This window comes from Manacus vitellinus, unplaced genomic scaffold, assembly GCF_001715985.3.
Source record: "Manacus vitellinus isolate BGI_N305 unplaced genomic scaffold, ASM171598v3 scaffold_68_pilon, whole genome shotgun sequence".
In the NCBI taxonomy this organism is placed as follows: domain Eukaryota; kingdom Metazoa; phylum Chordata; class Aves; order Passeriformes; family Pipridae; genus Manacus; species Manacus vitellinus.
Genome location: NW_021940744.1, coordinates 1,249,830 through 1,272,446, shown reverse-complemented (window position 1 = coordinate 1,272,446; position 22,617 = coordinate 1,249,830). Strand labels below are relative to the sequence as shown.

The following is a 22,617-nucleotide window of genomic DNA, read 5'->3' as shown; positions in this document are numbered from 1 at the left end:
AAAATAAAGATCTAAAAGCAACACTACTGCAGCTAAGCCAAAGCAGCCCCTCAGGTAGGCTGGGCTGCGAGCTTGGACTTGTTCCCCCTCAGGCAGCCCGGGCTGGCCAAGCCTTGCCCTTGGCCAAGCTCCCTGCAGGATCACCCCAAGGCTCCAGCTGCCCTCTGCTGAGAGCTCAGCAAGGAGCTGCCCTGGGACACACCTGCATCAGGAGCTGTGCCACCAGCAGGAGTGGCCTGCCTGCCAAAAGAGCTGTCCTTGCCTTCACAGCCTCCCCCAGCTCCATCGTCCTTCACCCTCAGCCCGTGGCCTCAAGGAGCAGCCCCAGCAGGGCTGTTTGAGCAGCGAGGGGAACACAGGCCTTCGAAGGGCTCGGCAGGGAGAAAGGGAGAGGACACTGGGGGAAGGGCTTTAAGTTATTCACAGACTATCCTGAGCTGGAAGGGACCCCCAAGGACCATCCAGTCCAGCTCTTGGCCCTGCACAGACACCCCAACAATCCCACCCTGTCCCTGAGAGTATCATCCAAACCCTCCTGGAGCTCTGGCAGCCTTGGGGCTGTGCCCACTGCCCTGGGGAGCCTGGGCAGTGCCAACCAGCCTCTGGGGGAAGAACCTTTCCCTGAGATCCAACCTGACCCTGCCCTGGCACAACCACACACCATTCCCTCAAGACCTTTTTCCCAGCTGGGAGCTATCTCCAAAAAGGACCCTTGGAAAGAATGGCAAGCTCTCTCACAAAACACTCCAGAAAGTTCTTACAGAGGCTTAAATTACCAATACAATAAGAACCTCAAAACTTGTAAAGTGTAAATCAAGTTGCAGTGCTGACTCTGGACACAGAATGAGGGGCTCAGTGCAGCTCAGTGCAATGGCTGCACAACAGATCCGTAGAACCATTTAGGCTGGAAAAGACCTCCAACATCATTGACTCCACATACAAAATGTCCCCGTGTCTCAATGACCACATGCCATAAATCAGACATCGCTCAAATCAAGCAGAGTTACAAACCTGTCATTCCAAATACAGAATATTCACTCAGACACTACAAGCAGAAGAAAATAACACTTCTTTTAACTTCACTGGTTCATTAGGCAAAGGTTGATACATGGAATACTCTAACAGAGTGGTTTGGTTTGGAAGGGACCTTACAGATCACCTCATCCCACCCCCTGCCACGGGCAGGGACACCTTCCACTAGCCCAGGTTGCTCCAAGCCCCATCCAGCCTGGCCTTGGACACTCCCAGGGATGGGGAGGTGTGGTTTTCCATTCTGATGCTGAAATATGACTCCATTTTAGGCACCTATATGGGAATGTTTGGTGTAGTTTCTTGTGGGGGTCTCCTCAGTGCTCACCACTCCAAAGTCTTCCTGGTCCTCCAGAGGGGACTGTGGAAAGGTGAAAAACCTGAAAAAGCCCCAGCAAGGCTTCAAGGCTTTGTGAGGCAGCAGCTCAACTCTCCTGTCTGCCAAGCACAGCATAAATGTCAGTTCTGTCAGACTGACCTGGGATCCAAGACTCGGTGTTGCACACACACATAAACTAACAGCAGAAGAAAGGAAATGTTTAAAGGAATGGCTGCACATTCTTGGAACAAAGACTGGATTTCCTAAACTGAAATCACAAAACTCAACGTAGCCACTGTGGTGTCTGAGCTTGTACCTACAGAATTAAACAACTGTGACAACATCAAACGGAGTAATAGGATTTTGATACTTCCTTTCCAGGGCACATCTGGTCAAAACCACCTCCTCTGTAAATAAGGAGAAAAGCCTGTGGTGAGCTGGCCATTGCTAAAGGCTCTGCTGCTCTTCCATGGCTTTGTGCCACACCTCAGATGGCCCCATGTTCATGTACAAGCTGAGCTGGGAAAACCACACATTCCCCAGGACACACAGTGGCCCATCATGACACTGAGGGTGATTGCACATTTGGCACTCCCTGCTCTGCCCACATTTGGCACTCCCTGCTCTGCCCACAGAACACATCTGCACCACGTCTGCTTGGCACAGCTGGGGGCTCCAGGACATCTAGCAAAGGAATATGGAAGCCATTTGCCTACCTCTCATCAGCTCAGAACGCTGCATTTGTTTGTTCCAGAAGGAAAAAAAAAAAGCTCTAATTGATACTTGGTAGCTGAAGGAATTTTGGCAGAGATGCTGAGTCCTGTGGAGCACTCTCAGCCACAGAATTCCTTCTCCTAATTCACAGCAAGGACGTTTCCCTAATGCAAAACCATATCCAGGGTTAAAAAATAAATAAACAAATAAATAAAACAAGAGATCCCCCACAAAAATCTGCACACCTTTGGATACTTCCAAAGAAATATATTCTTCAGAATTACAACACTACAAATGAAAAAGAAGAAGAAAGGAAGAACCAAACCCCAAAACCCAACCACAGAACAGCAGCAAACCACTGATATTTTAATAGCACTAATAATTTATATTCAGTTATTTCTTCATTACATAGTCTACAGCTCACTAAGAAGCAGTTTTCCCCACTTTGTAAACCTGATGACCATTATATTTCACGTTCTTTTTTATTTGTGGACTGGCAAGTTTAGCACTGGGTTACAGCAATTCTGACAGTTTTGGGGATCAAGAGACTAACATGGGTTTCATATATACATACACAGACATATATATTCATATATACATATACACACCCCTGCCTGCCCGTTTATATATATATATATATATATGAAAAATAATTTTCACCACAAGTAAAGAGATGTTTAAGGATTGGGAATAATCAGCTGGGACAGCTAAAATGCTGAAAGCAAGATCACTGCCAAAAGAAACTGGTGTACAATTATTCCTTAAGAGTGCTGAGCACTGAGCTTTGTCTGATTTAATGCTCCTCTCAGAGGAAGAAGAGGATCGTATCCAATTCTTTGTGAAGCTCTGCCTCTAATTCTTCTGCAGACCTTTAGGAGCAGCTCCCTCCAGGGATTAAGGAAATCAGAGTGCTGCCAGGGTTCCTCCTCCCCAGCTGTCTGTCCCGGGGGCACGGGAGCACAAACCCCTCCTTTCCCAACAGCCAGGACTTCCCCCACTGCAGATCCCACTGGAAGTGTTTCCCAGGGCTCATCACACAGGGCCATCACACAGGTACAACTAAACAAAACACTTTTAAGTACCTTCTCACTGGGCAGTGACTATTTTTGTTCCTCACACAGCTGACAAATATACACAGCATTAGAGGGTTGTTTTTACCATTATGTTTTAATGCAAATAAAATGACTGCAAACTTCTATCACAGACTACTAAAACCAAGCAGCTGACTCTGAAAATATAAGCTAGAAAAGTATTAACAAACACTGTCTAGAAAAAAAAGACCAAATGCAAAGCCTTGTGCTTCATTCTAACACAAGTGCTGGTAACAATGGGCCTTAGTAAGTGCCCCGTTTGTATCATTATTTCCCATTGTTATAACAGTTATGAGCCCGTGACTTTTTTGTTTTAAGGAAAACAACAATACTAAAAAAAAAGAAAAAAAGTATGATGTATGTTTAATTTCTTGGAAAAGAAAAGCTCACTGGACCCACAGTGGATAAAATCTAATATTGTCATCTTTTGTCTACTGCAACAAGCACAAAGTTTGGCTTATGGGCCTCAAGTGTGGTTGTCTTACAGTTGTTAACCATGTGCAGCGACAAATCATACAAACTGGGGCAGATTGGCCCAGCTCACTGTTAACTCCACCTTCTGAGAGCTACAGGCACAAACCACAGGGTGTGCAGAGACCTCCTCTACCCAGAGATGGGTCAAATAAATCCAGATTTGCCACAAATTCTTTCTGAGGCTGTGCACGGAACAGCCTCAGAGCTTCTCAAGCCCCCTGCGTGAGTGGTGCATCACACCATGGAACCAGACACAAAACCTGCTCCCTCTGGCTGCAAATAAGAAAAAGAAAGTTTGAATTAAGTAGAACTACAGGTTGATTATTTTTCTGAGGAAATAATCCACCTGAACATCCCCTCTAGAAGGTTTTGTCTATTCCTGGTGCACAACTAAGAGGCAAAGAGACCAGAATACTTTAAGTTTTAACCACGTGGAGTCAAGTTATTGGTTGTCATGGCTACTAAATGTCCCAAAAAGATTGACCCAAAGCAAGGCCTTTTCCTCTTTCCAGGGACAAGCAAACGAGCTGAATCCTGAGATCCTCCCTCCCGTTGTCCTTTGAGCAGCCCTGGAGGTCTGTCCCATGGGGGCCTCTGGCCAGCCCCCCGTGGGGGGTTGCCCAAACCACACACACACAGGGCTGGCAACTCAGCCCACAGTTCCTGGGAGAGGCCAGAGGGCTGAGGGAGCCACGGAGGTGATGGAAAGCTCCTGCAGCCAGGTGGTCCCTGACACCCCAGCCTAGAGCCTGAGCTCCTTCCCAGCACACTGAACCCATAGAGAGCTGCTGTCCTGCAGCTCTCTGTGTGCAGAGGGTTTGCTTTGGGCCTGGCTGCCCAGCACTGCCACCACTGCAGACGTTCTCCAGCAACAAAAGGCACCAGCAGACACAAGGGAAAAAAAGAGCTTTGAGGAATGTGCTTGCCTGAGCTTACAGTAGAGGACAAGCAGCTGCTGAGGGCTGGGCTCCCTCACTGTACAGCCTGGGAGCTGTTCCACGGAGCAGCTGAGAAGGCCATCAGCTCCCATCAGCTCCCATCAGCTCCCATCAGCTCCCATCAGCTCCCGCTCTGTTTGTGTTTATCTCCCCTTGTTAACAACAAGCTAAACCGAAGAAAACTCAGCTCACAGTGCTCTTCCAATTCCTTCTCCAGACTGAGCTCCAGTTCAGGCCAGGGCTATTTCTGTCTCATCTCTGGGCCTGTGTATTTTGGCAGTGCTCCTCCTGCACTTGTAACAGTGCTGGAGAAGGGACTTGCCCTGCAGAATCGGGCAGCAATGAAAGCAATCACACATTTCACAGCCCTGCTTTGGGATGGATTACCTCAACACACTGAGGTCAAATCAAATAAGACTGAAAACTCCATTTTTAATTCACCATTTATACTTAATATTGCATTGCAAAATGAACTTATTTACTGTGACATCCAGCACAGATTGATTTCGAGCTGCTGCTGGCCGGGAATATCTGAGCTCCACCGTCGGGAGCCTCCTGGCACTGCAGGGGACCACAACCTCATCCCTAAAGCTCATTCTCCTGCTTCATGGAACTCTGGGTCCTGCCGTGCCCCCAAATGTATCTCACCATAAGGGGGGTCCAGAGGCTGACTGGCAAAAAAAAAAGAAAATCACAGCTTCTTTTATTTTTCCAGAATAGATGAGTCCAATTACAAGGGCTAATTAAAAACTTCTGCTGCCTGGAAGATTATAGTCCCAGATTACTTCCTTCAAAGAGACTTGGAAGATCCTTGGAGAGGGCTACCTTACTGAAGCCAAGTCAGCTTTTTGATCATGAGACATCAGCAAAACTGAAAAAGCAACTGGCTCTTTTTTGCTGGAACTGCAGCCACATTGCTTTCCTGAAGGATATGGAATTACTAATGCACTCAGCACCCACAGCTACACAAAAACAGACTCTGGAAGCAAAGGAAGTCACCGAGAGCAACTTGAGCATCCTGAGAGCAGGACAATCCAATCCTGCTCAGTGTGGGCTGAGGGGAAAGACATTCTGTAGCACACTGTGAGATCCCAAGGCAGGAACGGTGCTCCTTCCTGGTTATTAATAACCCAGGAGCCCGTGTTTGCTGAGGGAGCCGTTCTCCTAACGAGCTTCATGGAGACCACAGCACTAATCCAGCAGTGCTGAACACTGCCAAGAGACCATGGGAACAAGGACTTCCCAGAGGATGTTCCCATATTAATCCTACGCTGTCCTTTAGCAGGCTCATGTTGTGGTTATGTCTTCACATGGTAAAAGGGGTTTTTTTTTCAGTCATCACAGAATCACAGGTTTGGGTTGGAAGGGACATTAAAGCCCATCCTGTCCCACCCCCTGCCATGGGCAGGGACACCTCCCACCAGCCCAGCTTGCTCCAAGCCCCGTCCAACCTGGCCTTGGACACTTCCAGGGATCCAGGGGCAGCCACAGCTTCTCTGGGGCAACCTGTGCCAGGGCCTCCCCACCCTCACAGGGAAGGGTTCCTTCCCAATCTCCCATCTAACCCTGCCCTCTGGCAGTGGGAAGCCATTCCCCCTTGTCCTGTCCCTCCAGCCCTTGCAAACAGTCTCTCTCCATCTTTCCTGTAGCCTCTTCAGGTCCTGCAAGGCAATCAGGTCACCCTGAAGCTTCTCCTCTCCAGGCTGAACAACCCCAGCTCTCCCAGCCTCTCCTCCCAGCAGAGCCGTCCCAGCCCTTTGCTCTTCTCAGTGGCCCTCCACTCAACTCCCAGATGCAATAAGGTTTATCATGTTTGGACAGGCCCGTGGAGGCTCCTTTGACAAGAGGCAGCTCCATGACCTGGGACAAAGCACGACTGTTGTGTACAAAGCTCACACACAGGGAGGTAAGTTTTAGGGATTTTTCCTTACAGAGGTTAAGAGAAACACAAAAAAGTAAAGATTGAGCTAAAACGCCTCCAGATGCCAGACACAATCCTTGAAAAGTTATTGACTTAAATTTTGCTCGGAAAATTATCAGCAAACCACAGAATTAGTCCATTAGCCCTAAACAAAGGAAAAACTGAGAAACTAACCACAGACCTACCTACACTTACATAATTCAAACACTGGTCTCTGAATAGAACTCAAAGAAGGAAAGAAAAAAGGTTTCTTTTAGAAAATTCTAGGAGAATAAAACCAACATCCTAGGAGATGACCCCATATGTGTGTGTGTGTGCACAAATGTACATACATGTGCATAACATCATCGTTTCAAAAGGCTTTAGGATTTATCCAGCTGCCATCCTGTGAGAATGGAGATTTCCAAACATAACAAAAATCAAGTAGTCTGAGGCCTGCTGCTGGGAGAAAGAAGTGTCACATTCAGTACAGAATTCAGATATTCTGCATGAGGTTGCTCTGTATCTAAAATACTCCTTTTTTCCTTTTTATTGCTAAAAATGCATCTGCTTTCTTTCCAAGTCAATGACAGAGGTTTTATTGATTTCAGTTAGAACTGGGCCCAGCTCCCCTCCAAGTATTCCACTATAAAACAAATTGCTAAAGGATTACCAGTGTAAAACTATTAGAAACCCAAACCTTTCAGGCATTACAACTGTAAATTCAAATCTCCATGCATCATTCTGACTAAGACTCCACTTCACAGAACTAATCCGTGTGCAGCTGACAGAACATGGAATGTCACAGCAGATAACACTGTCTGTATACACCAATTATTCACTCTGACAATATCCAGTTGGGAATATTATCCCCAGGGCTCTAACAAGGGTCTGGTGATGCCTCAAATACCACTGTGAATAAAGAGGCATCGATTAGTTGAAGTTAAAGCATCTATTTAAAGATGTTCAAAGAAGGGCAGTTACTGGTGTACCAAATTAAGGTGAACTTTCTGGTCCTTTCAAAGATCTATTGTTAATTTTGACAGTGAAGACTGTAAATAGTTCATTTTCTATTTCTACCTAACAGACACATTTCTGACTCCTGGTGAGGCTCTGTTTGAGAGGTGGGACCAGATGATTTCTTGAGGCCCTTTCCAAGCTGAGCTGTTGCAGGACTCTACTGTACAGGATGGTGCTGGGAAAAAGCTGCAGAAAATAAGACTGCAAAAGAGCTTCTCTGACAGAGCCAACCCGGGCAGAGGAGGATGCTGAAACATTTCTATTTTAAAAAATATGTGGTTTGGCTTTAAATGCCAATCTAAAAGGAAAGATATAGCAAGTTTTTCATGGCCAGATGAGCCTCTCAAAAGCTTCATTAGAGCACTGTTTACTTTGGTAACTGGCGGGTCAGCTGGAAGCAGCTCTCTCCCATCCCTTCCCTTGTGCCTGTATCATTTGTAATTGTGTCATTTTCTAAAAGGCACCAAGAAAAACATTTTTAAGTGGCAGAAATCATTCAAGTAAGGGATAAACTTCTTCCTTGACTCTGGGGACCCAGGGCCAAGAAACCAGACCGCTCACCACAGCCCGGGTGAGGGAGGGAGTCGCGCCAGGCTGAGGAGAGGCTGCGGAGCTGCCAGAATAGCTCGGGGGTGACAACAGTCTGATGTGGCTCCTTCCTTCCCAGGGGCCAAACCAGTGGGAATGCCTCACCTCTGGTCCTTCCCAGCTCACCTCCCCTCACAGAGGGAGGCTGCTGGGAGCCCTTCACAACCACACTGGGAGTCACAAGATGTTCCTGCCTCCCCTCTGCAGCACCGCACTCACTCCATCTTCTGATCTGGCAGGAGAATGGAAAACCAGACCTTGTCCCCACAGTAGTCACACAATCAGCTTCTGAGGATGAGTGTCTGTTAAAGGAATCCTGTTGCACAGAAGTCTCTGACTGTGCTGCTCAAGGGTGGCTGCAGGACAGATGTGTTTACTCATCACTGGACAGAGCATCCGCACATTCCCTCCCTCGTGTAAGCTCTGTGGCACATAAACAACCCCCAGGCCAGGTCTCAGCATCATTTCTGCCCACAGTCATGTGTTGTACAACACTGAGATCTCAGACAGATAGCAAAACACCCAGAATCATGGAACCATTTCGGTTGGAAAAGACCTCCGAGCTCATTGAGTCCAACCACTCCCCCAGCAGTGTTAAGCCCACCACTAGACCATGTCCCCAAGTGTGTTAAATCTCTCCAGGGATGGTGACACTTCCCTGGACAGCCTGTTCCAGTGCTTGACAACCCTTTGAGTGAACAAATTTTCCTAATAACCAATCTAAACCTCCTCTGGCACAACCTGAGGCTGTTTCCTCCTGTCCTATATAACAATAGAGTTTTAAATATCAACTGAGAAACAACTAGAAGAGACCCACACTGGCAGACAGTCATCACTCGTGTGGAAAGCACCCCTTTCAGGTGGCTGTGGCAGCTGTGAAACAGCAGCTCTGGGGTGTCACCACCAGCAGCTCAGCCAAGCACACAGAGCGTGCCACTGTCTCGCTGTGACCTGGCTCCATGCAGGATCAGCATCCTAAAAGCTCATCAGGGACTTTCTTCATCCTCCTTGAGACTCTACCTAAACCCTCCAGGGTATGACAAGTTTCTGAAGGAGATGATACTGCCTGACTAAGCTGAAGGACTTGCCCAGAGAAGCTGTGGCTGCCCAGCCCTGGAAGTCAGACCAGGTTGGACGGGGCTTGGAGCAACCTGGGCTAATGGAAGGTGTCCCTGCCCGTGGCAGGGGGTGGTAGGTGATCTTTAAAGTCCTCCCAACCCAAACCATTGTGGAATTCTATGAGGCTATGATTCCATGATGTTGCTTTGGGCTCCTCAGCAAAAACCAAGCAGGTCTCAGCTGTAGCTGTGCCCCTTCCACCCGTGAGCTGGCAGGGCAGGAGCCTTTGCTGGCCACCAGCAGTCCTACGGTGCAATGCCTTCAGTCCCTGCGGGTTTGGCTCAGGACAGAGTTAAGCCTCCAGGAGTGTTTCACAAGAAGCTGATCTGAAGCCCAGCTCACAGACCCACACAGACAGCTGTGTTACAGGCCTGGCCTGGCCCTCGGCCCACGGCCGTGCCCAGGTGCCATCGGTGAGTCCCACAGGTGCCATCTGCTCCCTCTGCACCAGCAGCTCCCTTGCAGACACCCTGCCTTTTGCCAGCTCCTCTCCACAAGCAGTGACTGCAGGCAGCTCATCACAGCAGTACCCAGGAGAGCTTAGCTGGGAGCTGCTGCTGCACCAGCTTTGCCCCCACCCAGTGCCTGCACACCCCCAGCCCAGCAGGGCAGGGCTCCCTGCTGGCACTGCCCGGCACACGGCACATCCCACACGTGCCCGAGCACCACAGGAGCTCACTGCCCATGGCAAAGCTGCTTCATGGCTCTGGGAGAAGGAAAGGGAAAAAAACCATGAGAATATTGCCACTCGATGCAGGTTTGAGTGTCCAGTAGTTTTTAGGAAGCTGTGGAAGAGAGGGAAACATTAAATATTATCTGTGGGTTATAAAATTCCACTGAGTTTTAGTAGTGTAAAAATGCAAGTGTGTTCCAAACTAATTCAAAAAGCAGATGTGAGGAGGGAGGGAGGAGGCAAAGAGGATGAGAACATTAACTTTTTTACCTTAAACAAAACAGTCTTTTCCTTTCACATGAGGATAACTTAAATCAGTTACAGGAATACATTATGCAAGACCTTGTTTTCTGTTTGCTCATCTTGTAAAATTTGTTTGAAATAATACCACTATTTAGGATTAGACAGAAATTAATTTAGACTAACTGATTTGTGTGAACCCTGTATTTCCCAATTTCACCCTCTGTCTGGTCTAGTCCAACCAGACTGGAAAGTGCTCAGCTGACTACTGGAAAAACATGGAACTCTCACATGGAAATAAAATAATCAATGCTAAATAATTACCAAAGTTACTCTTCAACAGTTTAAAAAGGGAAGCATTTACCATGATGATTGTTTTCACTAAACTGTTCAGCCTGTTTATACAACACAAAGCACAAAGATTTCTTCTCCAGAGAATTTGGATCTGTGACCATAAAGCCATCAAGCTCCAAAAATCAATGCTACCACCTGACTTGTACTGTTTGTGCAGGTCAATCGAAAGCATATTTTCTTCCAGACACAATGCAGACCCTGAGAAAACTCACACTGAACACACAGGTGCTTTCAAACACACTCTGACAGCTCCCACTGGGATATTTGCAGTGGCAGCCACTCCCCTCGCCAGTCAACTGGACTGAAAAGGGAATGGGAATTCCTGAGCTGCTGTGGCCAAGGGTAGGAACTGAGGGTGCCACCAGGGAATGGGAATTCCTGAGCTGCTGTGGCCAAGGGTAGGAACTGAGGGTGCCACCAGTGAACACCGTGGAATCCTGGAATGCTTTGGCTTGGAAGGGACCTTAAAACTCATCTCATCCCACCCCCTGCCAATGGGCAGGGACACCCTTCAACGCCAGCCCGGTTTGCTCCAAGCCCCTGTCCAATCGTGGCCTTCGTACACTTCCAGGGATCCAGGGGCAGCCACAGCTTCTCTGGGCAGCCTGTGCCAGGGCCTCCCCACCCTCACAGCCAACAATTCCTTCCCAATCTCCCATCTAACCCTGCCTGTGGCAGTGTGACACTCCATCCCCTTGTCCCAAGTCCTTCTCCAGCTCTCCTGGAGCCCCTTTAGCCTCTGGAAGGGGCTCTCAGGTCTGCCCAGAGCCTTTTCCTCTCCAGGCTGAACACCCCCAGCTCTCAGCCTGTCTGCACCCCTGCCCCCCCAGCCTGGATCCTGTCTGTGTCCCAGTGTGTGCTCAGTGCTGCTCTGGGCCACCCTCCAGTGCCAATCCCATGCCTGATGTCCCTCACAGGCAGCAAGACTTAGGAGTCCAAGCAGACAGTCACTCAACACTGAGCCTTCCACTGCCCATTTCACCCCCACCCATGCACAGAACTCCAGCAAAAATACCCTGTTCCTAAAGACAGCCATGAACCAGCATGAAATTCCTGCAGACATTAGGAGTCAGGGTACACTTGAACACTAATGCCATGAAACAAAGGCTGGGAGGGCATCATAACTCTTTGAACACCCACTGGAACAGCCATGGTGAAGACTGTCATTCCATGGAATTCAGGAGACATTCAGGTACAGACATGAACAGTGATCCAGCTTTCTTGCAGCTCGTGTTCAGGTGTCTGCAGTGCTAAATAGCATGCCAGTGGTTAAGACAGGGGCACTCAGGTCTAAATCACTAGTTCTGCCACAGATTCTCTTTGCTGCCAGAGGCAAATCTTCAGGCCTCTCTCAGGAAAACACTTAAGCATATGTGAAAATGGTATCAAAATCAACAGAATATATATAAAAACATTCTGAAGTGTTTTACTGAAGTACTTTGTGCCTGAGGTCTCCCAGCTGCAAAGGAGGTGGTGTTTCCCATCTCCCATCCCTTCTTTATCCCTAGAGCAAGAGCTGGATATCCTGGGCAGCATTATTTATCATCACAGGAGTGTAGAGAAACTGTACCAGCAGAAGTCCAAAGGTAAAGACAGCAATACAAACATTATGGATTAATTTTTGGCATGATTGTGAGGCCCAAGCCCCCAGTGTCCAGCTAAGCTACATAAACACAGACAAAACTGTCCAAACTTCCAACCCAAAAACCAAACCCAGTGGAACTAATGGAATAACCTAGATGAGATCCCAGATGTCTCTAACACATGGTAAATTAAAATACTCTGTAAGAGAGTTCAGAGTACATTTCTACAAAGGAACCAGGAACAATTTAATTCGTCTCATTCTCCGAAGTCACATCTCCCATTTACCAAGTCCTTCCAAACAAGTTATGTTGCTGATTAGCAGGAATGCCCTAAGGCATAATTATTTCTCTTTTTCTGATCTTTGGAGTTAAAAACTGCTTTGAAATCTCAGTGAGGCACACAGTTCTTACTGAAGGATAACGCTGGGGAGCACCCTGTAATTTAAACCAGCCCACTCCTAATGGACAAAACTGAGTCGAGAAGGAAAAGCAGGATGGATCCAGAGCCCAGCCTTGAGCACAGGGAGACTTCAAACAGGGCTGGAAAAATGAAAACCAGCTGAGCTAATAAAAACCAGACCCTGCTTAAACAATCTTTCATCAAGTAAACTTCACCTATGTTGTTACTCTTGGAATTTGGGAAAATAGGAGGAGCCAGCAAGGTCTGAAGACAAGATGAGAAAGGGTATTTGGGAAAGATGTAATATTTAGCAAATTAAGAAGGCAGACAACCAAAGCCAGACTCTGAGCTCAGTCATACTGGTGTAAATCCAAACTAACATCACTGACTGTAATGGAATTACTCTGGATTTACTCCATGTTAACCAAGATCAAAACCTGTTCAATGAGACAGAATATCAAAGTGGGGGAAAAGGCTTTTATATCCACACAATGGGACATTTCATTGCAAGTAACCAAGAAACTGTTTAACGTTACGTAGCTACAACACAAAAGGTGAGATGGGCTTGAGTCATCCCATAAATATCCACAGCCAAAATTCTCCACAGTTTGAAAGGGTTTATGTACTACAAATCTACCTCTGAACAGGATTTATGCAAATTAAAGAGTCAATTCCAAACATGCTTCACATATGCAGGGCTTTTCTTGTTCTGTGAAGAGCATGGTTTGAGATGAACCAAGACTCATGCCCACGAAGCAGGGGTGGAACAGCATCTCTCCAGTTGTTCCCTCCTGTCCTTTCCACAAAGGAATTCAGCCTCTCTTACCGTTTGCTAAGCAAAAGCTCCATCTCCATAACCTCCCATACACCTCTAACACCAGGAGTACTTCTGTGCCTTCCCTCTGAAACAAACCCCAGCCAGGGGCAGGTATCACTAGAGGTGGCTGTGCCAAAGCACCAGGACACTGAAATATTTGGTGGATATGGTAAAACTGCCACGTTCTTTAAAATGCCATTTGGCCAACACACATTCTTTTCAACTCCCCATACCATGGCTCACTTCAGGTGACAGAATGACATTCAGTTCAGCTTTCCAGGGTGGGGAAAGAGCCGACTGTTGGCAGCAGTGACATGACCCCCACTTTTCACACCCTAAGCATGGGCCACAGCAAGAATAGTTAGAACAAAGCCTGACACACAAAGCAGCACATTTTTCCCCCACCGTCAGCATTCCCAGAGCCTGTCCAGATTCCCACACAGATCCCATGTAACTCAGTCCTTCCAGTTCATTAGCTCCGGGGACACCCACTCCCCTCCCGCTGCAGCTCTGCCAGCTGAGCCCACTGCCAGCCTGGCTCTCCAGGGCCAGCCCAAGCTGTCACCTCCTCCACTCGGCAGCCCAGGGCTTTGTACACACCCTAACCAAGAGTTTCAGCAGCCTCTGCTGACCTGGACCATTTGGGAATGAGCCTGGAATTGCGACGGCCCCTCGTGGCTGGGGATCAAAGGCCACAACCACAGAGAAAAGGGGAGCAGCTTGCAGTGCAGAGAAGTAATATTTTGTCCACTACAGCTACAACTTTAAGAAAATGTATGTCAACAAATTCAGCAGGATTTCAGAGAACAAAATATCCGGGTCAGCTGATCCAATTCTGAAATTGGAAATGGAAATTTTGAGGGAGGGATGGGCTGAATGCAGAGACAAAGGAGATAAAAAGATGTGGGAGTCCAACAGACTAGGAAAGAAAGGAAAAGAAGGAATAAACATTTCAGGGACCAAAAAAAGCGATTTGTGGTTTTGTGGTTAACACAAGAGAACTGTGACTCAGGGTAAGTCACATGAATTCCCTGTGCTTTGATACAGCTTATGTAAAATTTAAAAAGGGAAAGACATGACCAAAACAAAACAAACAAAAAATCCAAGACACCAAAGAAAAGTGAAGTCACAATCTTAGGAGGACTTTAGTAAACAGAGATATAAAATAATATGGGGACATAAAAGAAACCACAGCATTCCTAGATGTTCTAAGGCAGAGCACTTCATTTTTGCTGCACAACTTCCCTCCTTTTCTTCTGTTCCTCAATAAATTCCAAGTGCAAAAGCATAGTAGTCCAGTGAACTAACTAAGACCTCACTAACTAAACAAAAAGCTCCATCCTTCGGAAAACAGACTCGGACATACCATTGTAGAGCTTAAGAGAACTCAGGAAATGTTTCAGTGATATTCAGCATCCCCAGAGACACTTCACTTCAGCTCATGAAAATACACTGGTGTCCAAGGCATGAAAATTCCAATGGCTTCCTGCTGCCCCCCGGCCCCCAGGCCAGGAATCTCATTGAAACAGGCTGGCAGGGCTCCAGCAGCAACCTACAGCCACAGCCCAGAGCTGCTATCCCAGCAAACAGCCCAGACCTTCAGCAGGGCCTACGGCAGCACAACACGTTCCCATTTCGGGCTGCAAATCCACCCCCAGCAGGGTTTCTCCAGGCTGAGAACTGGGGGCCCGTTTTGCTTTGGTTCCATCTCATTGGAGAGCAAGCTCTGCTGGTTGTACTTTATCCTAGGAAATTGATATTGGGAATTTGGCTCTGTGAAATCGGCTTTTAAAGCTGTGTCATCTTTACTCACTGTACCTATATCACACACTAACTGCTGTATTCCCAAGAGCACACAGTAAGGAAGCTGCTTTTCCAGAGAGAATGGATGAGACTGCTCATAGGACCACCACTGAGAATAAATTCAACGCTTCCAGGTCTCCCTGGCTGCATGAGATGTTTGCAGCGTGCTGGCTCGCTGTCTGGGAACCTGTCATTTGCAAATATGCATGTGTTTGACCAGTCATGCTCTGCAGGCCCCAGTCTGTGGCTAGGAATGCTTTGGGAAAAGGGCTACGACTTGAGCAGAGCTGGAAAAGTGCACAGAGTGAAGAGGAGTACCAAGGATGCCAAAGGAAATGAAGATGAAAGAGCACAGGGGGATACAGAACAATAAGTTCACATATCTGCACAAACACACACAGCCTGTTTACATCTGCAATCCGCAGCAGCAACGTGCATCCCAGTCCCTGAGGGGGGCTTGTCCCACGGGATCATCAGCCTGGGAGCTGCCAGTGCTGCTCCTTTAGCTGAGACAGAATGCTCAGCACTCAGTACCCTCTGGCAGGATGCAAACCTGCCTAGGAAACAAACCTCGGGGACCATTATTTGGACAGCCAGGCCCAGCCCAGGAAAATGCTGGAAAGCCTCTTAATTCACTTCAGACCTACATTCAGGGCTCTGACTGAACTCAGCTTTGCTCCCCCTGCAGCCAGGGAAAGGAAATGAGATCTCCTAGGAGTATCTGGACTCTCCCAGGTGATTAATTGCTTGTTAAGGTGCCAGTTTCGTTTCTGATTTACAGAAGAGCATTTGGGTCACCAGTCTTTCAGCTGAGGGTCTTCAGTTGAGTGCCTGAAGCGAAATGGGATTAATCCTGTCCTCAGTGCCATGGCTTCATGTATTTGACATAACCTGATGCCATTCAAGTGCTTCAGGAACACAAAGTCATCGTGCTTCTCCTCTGGCAAACCCAGGGAAAAGCTCAGCTCACACCCACAGTCACCAAAGAATAGGTTGCACGTGTTCTTCAAAAGGCAGCAAGGGAAGTTTAACCATAGACCACAAGGGGATGTGCCTGACATAAACCACCCTGATGCCACTTAAAAATGTAACACTGCAAACTATCCCTTTGCAAAATCTTGAACCCAGAGCTCACCCAACAACTGCACAGCATGAACTCACTGCAGGCATCCCCGAAGGATCCCATAAATCAGACGGGAGAGCAACACACCTCAAACAGGAAATCCTAAACACTGGCAATGGTTATAAAAAACACATTGTGTCCAACAATGTGACTGAGGGGTAAAGCACATTCTCCCCGGCTGGAGGAAAGGAAGCAGCCAGCCCAGAGCACTTTTCATTAAATCCATCTTATTTCTTCTCACAAAATTGTTGATTTTCAAGGCATGGTGAGCCAGTCAAGTAACACCATCACTCTCTTTCAACAGAGAGACTGTTCTGCCATTTGCAAACTGAAAAACATGTGTTCTCAATATTTCCTCTGAGGCAGGAGTCTCCTTCAAAACCAAAGTCCACAGCACATGCCAAAAATCAAACCATTGATTGGAAAATATGTACCAACTGCATCTGAGGGCTTTCTCTGCCTAAAGGGTTGCTCCTGTCATGCCTTAGGCCACATTCAAAATCCATTACCTAAATTAAATATCTGCTCCTTTTCCATACTCCTTAATCCAGCTTATCCAGATCCTCAACTGACTGAACTGAATCCACTCTGGTATAAATTCCAAGCACGCTCCAACACACACATAAAGCAGAAAGGGGCAAATACTCCCTGAGCAGCCTCCTTGCCAACTTCCCTCCCTCTATTTCTCTGACAACTCACCTTACAAGGAACACTATTGCCTCAGTTAAAGTGAGATAAAGATGTGTACAATATGCATGCCTGTTTACTCACTTCATCACCACGATCCTCAGAAAATAACTGTTTTCCAGATGAAAAAGGGACAGAATCTATCAGTCTCAGGGAGGGACAGCTTATCCATGGCTTAAAAGCACTTGAGGATCTGCATGAAATATCTGCTCTTTACCCATCACTAGGAATGTGATTTGTGTGCATTTAGACCGACCCAGGAGATGCAAACAGCAGCAGAAACTGCTCTTTTCTTTCCATGCCACAGAGCTCCCATCAAGCCCTGTAACCTGCTGTGAAGCAACCCCTGCCATGAACAGGATTAACGGGGTCTCTGTGTGTGACTGTGAAACACAGGCTGCTGGAACTCCTGGGAAATAAATTCAGAGGAGGAGGAGGAAGAAGGGAAGGTGAACAGGGGAAGTTTCTTTGTTTAAAAAGTGGTTAAAGAACTGGGAAAAGATCCTTCTGTGGATGTTTCTTTTTGTCTTTAGCCATAATGTCGCTTTTCACTCCAAAGATTCCAAGAGACAGATTTTTTTGGACACTATTTTGTTCTTATCCTGTTTCCCTTTTTTAAGTACACTGAGACAGCACTTGGGTGCCTGCTGACAGGAGGGCTCCCATGCTAAATGACATGAGCAGTAATTATGGGGACAGAATAACACTGGAATACATCACTAATGAGCTGCAGAGCTTTCCATGGAATTATCACCACTTGGAGCTCAGGAGAGCAAAGTAAAACAGAACAAGTAGCTTCTAAGTTCTGTAGGCAACAATTTGAAATGTAACATGATAAATAACTTGCAATTCAAGAGAATTATGTATTTCAGGCACTATCACTTTTTTCCTAAGGAAAAGAACCTCCACTGTATCTTCAAATAAAAACAGGGATAAAATCCTTTCCTTTGCCAGAAAGATTCAGGAATCGGGGGGGAATTTCCCACTGTGCACACCTTCAAGGCTGGACAGGCAGAGTTAAGACAGTAGAAAAATAAGCTGCAAGTGATGCTCTAGCAGCCTTTTGGATCATGTCACAACATTTTGGCTGGCTCACAGATTTTGGAGCTTCTGGCACTGACAATACTTACTGTCTCCTGTAATCTGTATAAACAGCTACTTTGAGAGGGACCCCAGATAAATCCTTCCAGAGGAACAAGAAAGCATCCATGCAATCACATGGAATTCATTTTATAGCTGTCACAATGTCTCCATTAAGGGTGACAATAAGGTTTCAAATCCTCATTTCCCACACGGGCAATACAGTGATCACAAAAGCCTCAGAGATGGAAAATACCTGTAGGTGCATTTAGATTTTACAAGTTCTAGCACAAAAGGGCAGAATTCACAGTTATTATGTCCAGTTCTGCTTATCATTTGCCTTCAGACCCACCAAGACAGCACTGAACAGTTGTAAATTTACATTGTGTCTCCTAAAATGCCAAAGAAAAACTCAGAACTTGGACGTGCACTCATTATTGTTGTCTCTGAGGAAGTCCAAAACAAACCAACCTCCAAAAACACCCCAAACCCTTACACAGCCTTGAGTTTTTAGATAAGATATTCACAAATGTGAGGCCACCAAAGAACACTACTCTGAAAAACTAGCTGTGGCAGCTTTAACCTGATGTTCTGTGATGCACTGGAAGAACAGGGAGATCAGATTGCTTAAATTAGCATTCTTCTTTTCCCACTTTGGATTTTGGTAATAATATAAAAGCCAGTCGACTATCAAAATAAGACAATTATTTGAATTAAGGGGGGAGTATAATTGTCTTTGCCTCTGACCCTACTTTTACCAAACAGAGCTGGGGCAATTCTTCTCTTTCCATCCTATGCCTGCATAACCACAATACTTTTTCTATCAGCAAGTAGGAAAACCTTTAATTCCATTAATAGCCCAATTTTCGTTTCTTATGTTCCTCCTCTGGAAAAGACATTACTTCTTCATTAGAACTCCCCAAAAAACCTATCAAACCTGCAAACCCCAAAGCTTCCAGACTTTTCACATGCCCTCCTGAACTTGATCCAAGCTGGTGTGGGGCTCAGCAGCCTGCCCGAGTCATGGACACAGCACTGCCAGTCTGTTAATAAAGGAGACTCCAGGTTCTAAAGTTACAAACAATTCTGTGCCTTCACTCCAGGAGAGGACAGAGCTCTGCTCTGAAAAAAAAAAGAGTATTTCTAGTTCTCCCACACATTTACTATGTGTTTAGGTCCAGTACTGTTTCCCCATGTGAACTAAGCAGTATTAACGTTTTCCCATTTCTCACACAGTGTTGTCTGTCTGATTTGTAAGAAGAGTGTCAGCAGATGCTCAGGCATGTAGACATGCAGAGTATGAACAGCAAACATCACCCTCTGCACTAGGAGGTCCAGAGGTTATATATTCATTTTTTCTTGTAATTAATTGCTGGAGTGTGGTCTATAAAATAGCCATTCACACCAAAGGAATGCTTGATTAAATCACAGAGTGAGTTATGGCTGGGATAATTCCATTAGCTTTACAGAAAAATACTAGGGATGAATTTGTCCTCTCTGGCTTATTTTCCATTCCAAAATTCCTTAATGGCATATAGAAAAAATAGCAAAGCTGGCCTCAGATGTTAAATAAAGACATTCTGAGTCCAATTCCGTTTCCACAGGATACAATGGGAGTTAGTAGATCAGGACCCACAACACGCAACTACAAAAGCATTTGCTGATCTTAAGCTTCAGTTCCAATACAAAATTTTCCTGAGCCAATTCCTCTTAATTTGGGGCATTTTCCTCCCCCCTCTCCCCCCCGAGTTTTTCCACTGAACACAAGTCTGGCAAGAGATTTCTTAGTTAACAGCCCTTTTCACTATCTACAAAGCTTCTGTGATCATGTTTAGGCATTGAAAAACCACAATAAAAAAATTCCCTGTAATCTGTTAAAGCAAATGTTTACTCACAAAGCAGAATCCAAACCAGAAGGGTTTTCCAAAATGGAGATCTTTGCATCCCATCAGATGGTCCACACAGTACTGGAATGTGAAACCCATGACAATTTTTTTTCTGTGGGCCATAATTCTCTGCCAACAACCTCAGGTTTGATGCTAAAAAATACACTTGTATTGCTGTTGTTCCCAAATACCACAGCAATAGGCATAACACTACCTATAAATGTACCACCAGAGACAATGTGTTGGCATATCCCAGCCATGGAATCATTAAGGCTGGAAAAGACCTTTAAGATCTTTAAGTCAATCGTCAACCCAGCACCACCACCATGTTCACCACTGAAACTGCACACTGTGCAACGTGGATCAGGAAAACAAGGGAGTTAAAAACCCAATCTACACCAAATTTAAATTGTAACTACCTCTCAAGAGCATCAGGACACCTTTATACCAAGGGCAGCTCCTTGGATCTGGGTTCCAACTGATATTGTACCCCCTGCAGAGTCCCATTTGCCTCACAGACCACAGCACCTCAAAAAAACATCAAGAAAATTTGTCCGTGGTGCAGCTACATATAAGGCTTCTTTTTGTTGAAGAAAAATTGAGTAAATAACCAGACAATCTGAGAAAAAAATAGCTTTGTGCTCATCGAGTCAGTTGAGCAGCCTTCAGAAAGAACACTAGATAAATTAATAACCTAACCTTTGCCAAGGAAAGGGCTCTCCTGTGGGAAGAGAAGGAAGGGGGGAAGAGGCAAGGAAGCAAGGAGTCAGTGAGTGGGAAAATGTGACTCAGGCAGAGGAAGGTGGCAGGAGATTTGTTGCTGGTGAGGTTTGGCTGGAGCAAGGAGAGGTGGCACAGCAAAGCATGGATAAAGGGCTCCAACTCAACACAAGCACAGATCCCAGAGACACTGGGAGCAAGAAAGTGAGGAGGATGGGGGGAAAAGGACAGAAAAGGAGACCATGTGCAGAAGAAAAACTGGGTGAAAAACTGTGGGATGAGAAAGAAATAAAGAGCTGTTGGAATGATTTGAAAGTGGCCTGTGAGGAAAGCTGAGTGTTGGGATGCACAAGAACAAAGGACCATCCTCCCAAACCTGCAAACTAGAAGTGCACCACAAGCTCATCTTCTTGCTGTCGTGGTTGCAGTGTTCACACAATCCCTCTGAAAAATAGATCTATCAGCTCTCAGAGTGAATCCCTTTCTGATCACTGAAGATGTATAAAGAGCTGTTATAGAGAGAAAATTAAACCAAAACACTCCCAACCCATCCTCTTGATCTCCTACCCCATCCAAGGAGAAAGAGCTCCAAGGAGATCTATCAGCTTGATTTTCTAGAAGGATATAAAAGATTTCCAGGCTCTACACATGACCAAAATCTTTCCCTTCTTGTTCACTTCTGTGGTATGAGGCTTTTAAAGTCCCATATAAGTTTGTTCCATAAAATAACCAAAAGGTAAAGAAGATGAAAAGAGAAAGTGATGCAAAGGTGGAAAAGGTAAGGTACAGAGAGAGACCATTTTGGGATAGGATGCTCTGATACCACAATGATGGGCTCTTTATAAGAAACAAAAAGAGAACCTATACAGCCTATAGATAGCAAAGCAGCAAAATCCACAAAGACAAGTTTTTCTTTAAGTTGCCAAGCATATGGTTTAAGGTATTTATGCCAATAGCAAACACATCTTGTAAGCAGAAGTGCCTGTGACTGGGGGAAATAGAAGGGCTGTCTTTTTTCATTTGCTATCATCCCTGCAAAAATGGTACTCTTAGGAATTGATTTCTAGAATATCGAGATATTCCATGGAAACTAGAGCCACAAAGGTAATTTTCAAGGGTTTTTTTTCCCACTTTCTGATTCTCTCTCTTTTTTTTTTTCAACAGGGAGTTTTTACTGCACAGTACAGCACACATCACCAGCCTGGGGCATCCTGTTCCTATTTCCTCTTCAAGTCAGCAGAAGATATTTGACAAGGGAAGAGGAAGAAAGCCAGAGAGAAGGGGTAGGAAGGGAATAGAAAACAGATGCTGGAAGAAAAGGCACAATGTACAGCAGAAGGGAAAAAAAGGTAAAAGGAGGGAAAAGAATAAGAATCCAAACAAAAAAACCCACACAAGCCAGACCATGTAAAACTTCTGGATCGTTTCACTGCAAGTTACTGAATGTAAACACAGGACCACAAGACAGGAGGAAAAGTGTAACTGAGTTATATATGTTCCTAAGTGCATTCCCATAGAAGGGCGTTGAAAAACTTAGTAGCATCGTTACTACTACACGTGAAGGTCACTGAAGCCACATCAGCTCGTATCAGAATTATTAAGACAATGATCTGATGCCCTAGGCTGCTCTTTGGTGCACACAGCGCACTCCGAGCCCACTGCAGTTGCTCCTGAAGGCTTTGTGAAGCCCTGCAGGCAGACAGGGAGGTGGAGGTCACAAAGCATTACTCGCCCCGGCAAATTCCCGAGCGGAGAGACCCGCACGGCGAGGAGGGTCAGGACGGGACAGTGATACCCAGGCTCCAGTCCCTGGAAGCGCGGGATACACAACCTTTTATAAAAGCCGGCCCTGAGCGGCAGCTCCTTGCTGCCCTTCCCGGCTCCTGCCCACCCTGCCCGATCCCCTACCTGGGTCGTGGAAAGGCACCAGCGCGAAGTTGTACAGCGGCCGCTTGGGTCTCTTCAGCGACGTCTCCAGGATCTTGGATGCGCCCTCGATCACTTGCACCAGGTCGTCGTACATGGAGCCGGTCACATCGAACACGAAGGCCAGCGTGGA

The 22,617-nt window shown here is 46.3% G+C and overlaps 1 protein-coding gene across 1 annotated transcript in view; it reads right to left on the bottom strand.

The window, feature by feature from the left end:
• HMCN1 (hemicentin 1) overlaps positions 1-22,617 on the bottom strand; it is a gene marked incomplete at its 5' end in the record, with an annotated part of 160,609 nt that extends 137,992 nt beyond the window's left edge. The window contains one exon of the mRNA XM_029964017.1: positions 22,467-22,617. Within this exon, the coding sequence (XP_029819877.1) occupies positions 22,467-22,617 (151 nt within the window). The remainder of the gene's footprint in view (positions 1-22,466) is intronic.